At 36.9% G+C, this 8040-nt stretch overlaps 1 protein-coding gene across 1 annotated transcript; it reads left to right on the plus strand.

Annotated features, from left to right (window-relative positions):
* Window positions 1–6345: 6345 nt before the first annotated feature.
* Window positions 6346–8040, plus strand: LOC141695986 (uncharacterized). Its single transcript, XM_074500185.1, has 6 exons — window positions 6346–6609; window positions 6681–6949; window positions 7029–7266; window positions 7353–7583; window positions 7666–7785; window positions 7864–8040. The coding sequence occupies exons 1-6, from the start codon at window positions 6346–6348 to the stop codon at window positions 8038–8040; spliced, it is 1299 nt and encodes a 432-aa protein (XP_074356286.1).

Genomic DNA, 8040 nt, shown 5'->3' on the forward strand with positions numbered 1-8040 from the left:
CTATCTTGGGGGATTACCTTCTTTCGCATGGTATTATACACAAGAGCTCGTGTGTCACACTCCAGCAAAACGGGATTGCCGAAAGAAAAAACCGCCACCTATTAGAAGTAGCCAGAGCTCTTATGTTTACCACATATGTGCCAAAATACTTTTTGGGGGAAGCTATTCTTACGGCTGCGTATCTTATTAATAGGATGCCTTCACGAGTTTTACAATACAAAACTCCACTCTCAGTCCTTCTTACGGTTTATCCTAATATTCATCTTCTCTCTAATCTTTCTCCAAAAACATTTGGTTGCACCTCTTATGTTCATGTGTTAGGACCTAATACAAAATTTGATTTTCGTGCCCAAAAATGCATCTTCTTAGGATACTCCTCTACAAAAAAAGAATATAAATGTTACAATCCTGATTCACGACGCATCCATGTTACATTGGATGTCACATTTAACGAGGAACAACCATTTTATTCCAACACTTCGTTTGAGGGAGGGACAAAGAGTGATTCTTCGTATTGGGACACATGTTTGCCTATAGCCACACCAAATATACGTCATATTGATTCCAATGTTACATCTGATATCACTCATAATCTATTACAAGAAAATACAGGGCAACAACCTCAACAAAGAAATGCAGAGACGCTAGTCTATTCCCGACATCGAAAGAAACATCAAGTAATATAATCAACTACACTTCCAGCAACCCATGAGTCTGAACCATTGACAAATCCTTCTGTAAGTAATCTCATCACTCCTATCGTACATGATTCTATTCCTATTCCTAACCATGAGTCTTCTAACATGTTAGAAACAGAATTACCTATTGCTAAAAGAAAAGGTGTAAGGAGTTGTACTATGCATCCTATATCTAATCATGTATCTTATAGCAAGCTCACCCCAAAGTTTAAAGCTTTCAATAAAAATATTGAGGAAGTGGTTATCCCTTGAAACATCAATGAAGCCCTCTCACATCCTGAATGGAAAAAGGCTGTTTATGAGGAAATCGGAGCATTGGAAGATAAAAACACATGGACAATAGTTGATCAACCAAAGGACAAACATGTGGTAGGTTGCAAGTGGGTGTTTATCGTTAAATACAAAGCTGATGGAACTATAGAAAGATATAAAGCAAGATTGTTAGCAAGATGTTTCACTCAAAAATATGGAGTGGATTATATAGAGACGTTCGCGCCAGTTGCCAAATTAAACACTGTAAGAATCTTGTTGTCAATAACCGGTAATCTTGATTGGCCCTTGCATCAACTGGACATCAAAAATACTTTTCTCAATGGAAATCTTAAGGAAGAAGTGTACATGAAAATCCCTCCTGGATTCGAAGGAAGGTATGGGAATGGAACTGTATGCAAGTTAACAAAATTAATTTACGGACTGAAGCAATCCTCACGTACATTGTTTGAGAGGTTCAATCAAATACTCAAGAAATACGGGTATAAACAAGGTCAGTCAGATCATACATTATTTTTCAAGCATGCAGTAGGTAATAAGGTTGTAATTCTTATTGTCTACGTGGATGATATAATATTGACGGGTAATGATCTTGGTGAGTTAGAAAAACTTAAGAGTTTGTTAGCCAGGAGTTTGTAGTGAAAGACCTTGGTCCAATGAAATATTTTCTGGGAATGGAAGTTGCAAGATCTAAACAAGGCATTTTCATATCCCAACGCAAGTACATCATGGATCTACTTAAGGAAAATGGTATGCTTGGATGTAGACCTGCAGGAACACCAGTGGAGCCAAAAGGAAAGTATAAAGAGGTAACAAAAGCGAAGCAAGTGAACAAAGGGATGTATCAATGACTAGTGGGAAAATTAATATATTTGTCGCACACCAGGCATGACATTGCCTTTGCTGTTAGCTTGGTTAGTCAGTACATGCATAATCCTTTGGAAGAACACTTGGAGGCTGTATTTAGAATACTAAGGTATCTCAAGAGAACACCAGGAAGTGGACTACTGTTCAAGAAAAATGCTAAGAGAAGTATAAAAGCATTTACAGATGCTGATTGGGCAGGATCAGTTGAAGATAGGAGGTCAACAACTGGATATTGCACCAAAGTATGGGAAACCTTGTTACTTGGAGGAGTAAAAAACAACCAGTTGTGGCTCGAAGTAGTGCAAAAGCTGAATTAAGAGCACTCGCGCAAGGAGTCTGTGAACTAATATGGATTAGGTGGGTACTAAAAGAATTAAAACTTCCAAGCAGTGGTCCTTTAAGGTTGTACAGTGACAACAAATCAGCGATCAATATAGCTCATAATCCTGTTCATCACGATAGAACCAAACATGTGGAAATAGATCGTCACTTCATCAAAGAAATATTGAGAGAAAAGATCTATGTGTTGTGTATATACCGAGCAAGCAATAAGAAGCTGATTTATTAACCAAAGGTCTTTCTCAGGAGATTTTTGATACGTTGGTATGCAAGCTGGGCATATGGAATTTGTATGCTCCAGCTTGAGGGAGGGTGTAGAAGTAAATGCAGAATATTCTGTATTTAATTAGTATCATTCCTTAACAGGAGACTGATATCTTTATATCAATTTAGCAGATATTTAGGAACTGATTAGAGGATAGTTAGTTATTTGTACAGCTAGATTGATTGTACTACAACCTATTTAACAGGCCCTTCTTCATGTACAATAACACATCTCAATATTTTATTCTCTTCTTTAAGGACCAACGACGATCCTAAAGGAGATGGAGTCAGTTTTCTTTGATTTAGTTATTAATTTATTTTATTCACTTTTATTAGTATGCTAAATTTTTTGTAAATATCATTTATTGGTATGATACTCATAATCAAATGATATTTTTTTAATAAATGAAATATAATAATATATGATTAAAATAATATATATATATATAATATTTTTATATTTTAATATTTTCTGTATCCCCCCGTACCCGAATCCTTATATTTTTAAATTTTCCGAATTCCCGTATCCCCGCACCGCGCATCACCGCACCCGCACTCATGCTTCACAGTTCGACGAAAATCGCCCTCATGATATGCTCTCAAAATTTCTCAAATAAAAATAAGCCCTAGGGTGATATTTGTTGATATATTATGGGGTGGACGGGCAGGATAAGGTGTGGAGTTTACGAGATTATACCACATGGTGACAAATGTCGGTACAGTTGTACCCACTGTTAATCATTTGAGGTACGCCGGATCAAGAGCACTACTTCGTAGGCTTATTACTTGATCAATGACTCCGAATAATGCCAAGGACTAGTAAATCGTGTCAAAGCCCATGATCCACATATTCACTTACTTGAGGGATTCACTTTTTTCATATTTCATCCACTAACTTTATGAATGTGTGGGAGTTGTGACTGACATACTTTGCTCCACATACTAATTATATCCATGAAACACTTAAACTTGTTGAAAATGGAGGAAACACTGACTTCATGAATGTATGGGAGTTGTAATTGATGGATTTACCTGTCTTCGTCCATTTTCCACAAGTTTAGGTGTTGCCTGCTTAGTATGTGACTAAGTACGTCAGTCACAACTCAATGTAAATCCATCACATGAAGTTACTAGATGAAATATGAAAAAGTGAATCCCTGATTAAGTTAATATACGCATCATGGGCTTTGGACAAGATTTATTAGTCCATCGGCAATATCCAGTCATTGGTCATGTAATAGTCCTAGGGAGTAGTGCTTTCGAACCAGCCTACCATGAATGATTGATAGTGGGCTACAGCTATGCCGACATGTGTCACAATCTCTTATAATCTCGCTAGCCCGACACCTTATCCCGCCCATCCATCCCTCCATGTATCAGCAAATGTCACTCTAGGGCTCATTTTGCTTCGAGAAATTTTGAGAGCACAAAAGGAGGGCGATCTGCGGCGAACAATCGTAATTTCTTGTGAGTTATTTTGGTAAGTTCCACTGTCATTGGTGTTCAGTGTATGCCTGTCACAATCAGATCTCCAACAAAAAATTCTTCATGTTAGAGGATTGTACCTTATCTTTACTTGAGTGATATTAATTTCTTGTTTCTTTGAAGATCACAACTAGATGCTAGTTTGATCTGGTCTTATTCCACGACAAATTAAGGAATGAATTGATAAAGTGAAATTGTAAGCAGGCCATGTCTTATCTTGATTACTTTAAGACTTAATTGCACGAAGATGGCCTCAGTTATAATATTTTTGCACAAAACTGGCTGACGTTTAATAATAGGCACCCGCATGACCCTTGTTTATAATTTTTAACACCCGATTGCATTCCGTCTGTTTCAACTAACGGACGTTACATATTATCATTTTTAAAAATAAGCAGAGGGCTAAATTAGTAAAATCACAATTGATACACACATAACCCCTGCATTATTGTCAAGTTGATCATCTTATTTCCCTCCAAAAGAAGTCTCACAATTCCCCCTAACCCACTCACAAAGAACCCTAAATCTAACTGTAACTGGGACTTCAATCGGAGCAAAATGGCGTGGAGATTGAGGCATAAGGAAGATGAAGATGTCTTCAAACCGTACCACTGTCCAGAATATACCGGTAATTTCTATTATCCCTCTGTGCATGCATATTCAGTTGTAAGGGATCATAAATTTGGGGGTTTAGGGTTTATTGTATGTTTAGTACTAATTACTTGTACTAATTATTTGTTGTGTTCGATTGTGCATACAATGGTAATGTTAACTTATTTAGTTATTAGGGATCATAAATTTGGGTATTTAGGGTTTCTTGAAGAAAAAATGTTAATGTCATATGGTTTATTGTGTGTTAATTACTTCTTTGTACTGATTTGGTTATTATATGTTTCTTGAATAAGTGAAAATTTGTACAAATTATTTGTTGTGTTCGATTGTGCATACAATGGTAATGTTAACTTATTGATTATTTTGTGGGTGATTTATAATGTCAGATGATGATCTTTTCTCAATTAAACTGTACTATGATGGTGAACTGCTAGATAACCCTAAGAGATATAATGGTGGCTCTGTTGTGTATGTTGATTTTTGTGATAGTGATGCAATTAGTCTATTAGAGATTAAATCTATGCTTGTTGAAAGTGGATCAAAGGTTGGGTATGATGTAATATACTATAAGATACCAGGGACAACAATGAAGAATGGGTTGTTTGAGTTAGAGACAGATGCTGATCTAATGTTAATGTGTACATTGATATCTAACAAGGAAAGACCTAGGACTAATAGGTATGTAGAGGTATTTGTAACTCAGCCTCTGGAGCCATTAGATGTTATTCCTAGCCAAGAAGAGATTAATATGGACAATCCCTTTGGACAATCTACACAACAAGAAATAGATGAGGAACAACAGTTAAGGGAATTAGAGGGTATTTATAAAGATTTTTCAGATCCTGAGGATAGTGATGAGTATGAATTGAATGTGAGTGACAGTGATGATGAGTCTTGGCACTCAGATGCCTCTAATAAGGATGAGAGTGATGATGATCTGGTGTTTGAAAAAAATGTTGATAAAATGGTGTTTGAAGATTATGACACCCCTGAAGAGCCTGTTAAGGATGACAATGTAGGTACAGATGAGAGTGTCTATGCTGGGAGTGATGATGAGAGGATGGCCCCTAATTCTACAGATGAAGATGAGCCAAATTTTCCAGAATTCAACGAAGATGTGGATATGGAGAGACCTGTCTTTGAGCTGGGTATGTTGTTCAAAAGTTCCCAGATTTTTAGAAAAGCTGTAAGGAATCATGCAATCATGGAGAGAAGACCAATTGAGCTTGTCAAAAATTATGGAAGAAAGATAAAATATGTGTGCAAAAAACCTTGTAAATGGACTGTTTATGCTTCTCCATTTAACAAGACTCCTACTTTTCAGATTAGAACATTGGTCAGAAAACATACTTGCATGCCTACATTTAAACAAAAACAAATAAATTCAGTTTGGCTTGCAGAGCATTATGAGAAGGAAATCAGGATGAACCCTGGCTGGCCTGTTAAGGCTTTTCATAAAAAAATATTCAATGACTTGAAAGTGGAAGTGTCAAAGCATGCTGTTTATATGGCTAAGACTAGAGCACTGTTAAAGATCAATGGCACTCACAAAGAACAGTTTGGTCAGGTATGCGATTATGCATATGAAGTGAGGAGGGTTTTGCCTGAAAGTACTATTAAGATATTGTGTGAAGATCCAGAGCCAGGTGAACAAAGTGGGAGGTTTATGAGAATGTATATTTGCTTGGGGCCATTGAAGAAGGCTTTTGTTCAGTTCTGCAGAAAATTAGTTGGCCTAGATGGTTGCCACCTTAAAGGACCATTTGGTGGGTAACTCTTGGCAGCAGTTGGGGTAGATGCCAATGATGGCATGTACCCAATTGCATGGGCAGTAGTGGAATCTGAAACTACAGAATCCTGGAAGTGGTTCATGGAGTTATTGAGCCAAGACTTGAATATTCAAAATGATGCAGAATGGACCTTCATCTCTGATAGGCAGAAGGTAAATATTTTTGCACAATTTCAAAATATGCATAAAGAATTCAAAGGAGTGGCATTGAGACAACTCCTTTGGAAGGCTGCAAGGTCTACCACTGATTGGGAGTTCAATTTACATATGAATAAGATGAAGGAGGTATAAATGTCATTATACTTGTTTAGGTAGTTATCTTTAACTTTATCTTACATATATTTGTTTTTTCATAGATTGCTGTTAAGTGTCATGAGTGGTTAACGGCCAAGCCCAAAACACAGTGGACAAGGGCAGCTTTTAGAACACATGCTCACAGTGATATGTTTGTTAACAATCACTGTGAGGTGTTTAATAGCTCTATAAGAAAGTTCAGGGACTTGCCTATCATAACAATGTTCAGAGAGTTGCACAAGGCTGTGATGAAAAGAATCCAAGTGAGGAGAGATAAGTTGGCTTCAAGAGACACAATCATTTGTCCTAGTGCCCTTAAGAAATTAGAAAAGTAAGTACTTCTTTACTGAACTAGTCTAAGCCTTACATTACTATCATTTTCTAATATTTTTGTCATGTCTTATATGTAGAGCAATTCAGTATGCTGGGAATTGTGCAGTATCATGGTCTGGAGGCACCAAATATTTGGTAACTTGCACAGATGGGGGTCATGAACTGGTGGTTGACCTACATAACAGAACATGCACTTGCAGAAAATGGGATCTCACTGGGATCCCATGCTATCATGCTTGTGCATGTATAGCTATTAAGAATGAACCCTGGGAAATGCATATAAACAACTGTTATAGCAAGGAAGAGTACATGAAGGTATGTATTTTTCATAAATAATTAGTACTCCTTATTTGTTCAACATCTATACAATTAAAAAACTAAGTATTTTATTTGTTCAACAGCTATACAATTGCACACTGGACCCCATTGTGGGGCCTGAATTTTGGCAAACAAGTACTGAACCAAAGCCCTTACCCCCAAATGTTAAGGCCCCTGCAGGAAGGCCAAAGAAAAAAAGGGTGACAAAGAATGATATCCCTCCTGATGCCACAAAACTAAGCAAGGTTGGGACAGTTGTGAATTGTCATTATTGCAAAGCAAGGGGTCACAATGCTAGGACTTGTGTTGCCAAGGTAAACTTAGATTCACAATGCTAGGACTTGTGTTGCCAAGACTTAATTTCAAGACTTACTTAGATTCACTGAAAATGTACAGAAAAATGATGCAATTAAAAAGGCTGTTGAGGAAGGAACTGTGCCTAATATAGCCAAGTCAACTTGTGTGTGCAAAACATGCAATAAACATGGTCATAATTCAAGAACTTGTTCAGTTAAGGTACAAGTATGTATACTACAGTTTATGTTCTTAAGATAATGATTTGTGCTCACTTGCTTTTATTCAATTAATTCACAGAAACAGATGGTGCAAGGGGGAAATTCTTCTACAAATCCATCAACAGATCAAGACCAGCAAAGAATACTTGAGATGATGCATCAACATGAAGAGAGACAGATTCATGGAACCCAAGGAAGCTCAACCTCTGCATTTCAAGAACAAACCAGGAAAAATACCCCAAAGAGAAAGAGATAA

This window comes from Apium graveolens, chromosome 11 (assembly GCF_009905375.1).
Source record: "Apium graveolens cultivar Ventura chromosome 11, ASM990537v1, whole genome shotgun sequence".
Classification (NCBI taxonomy): Eukaryota; Viridiplantae; Streptophyta; class Magnoliopsida; order Apiales; family Apiaceae; genus Apium; species Apium graveolens.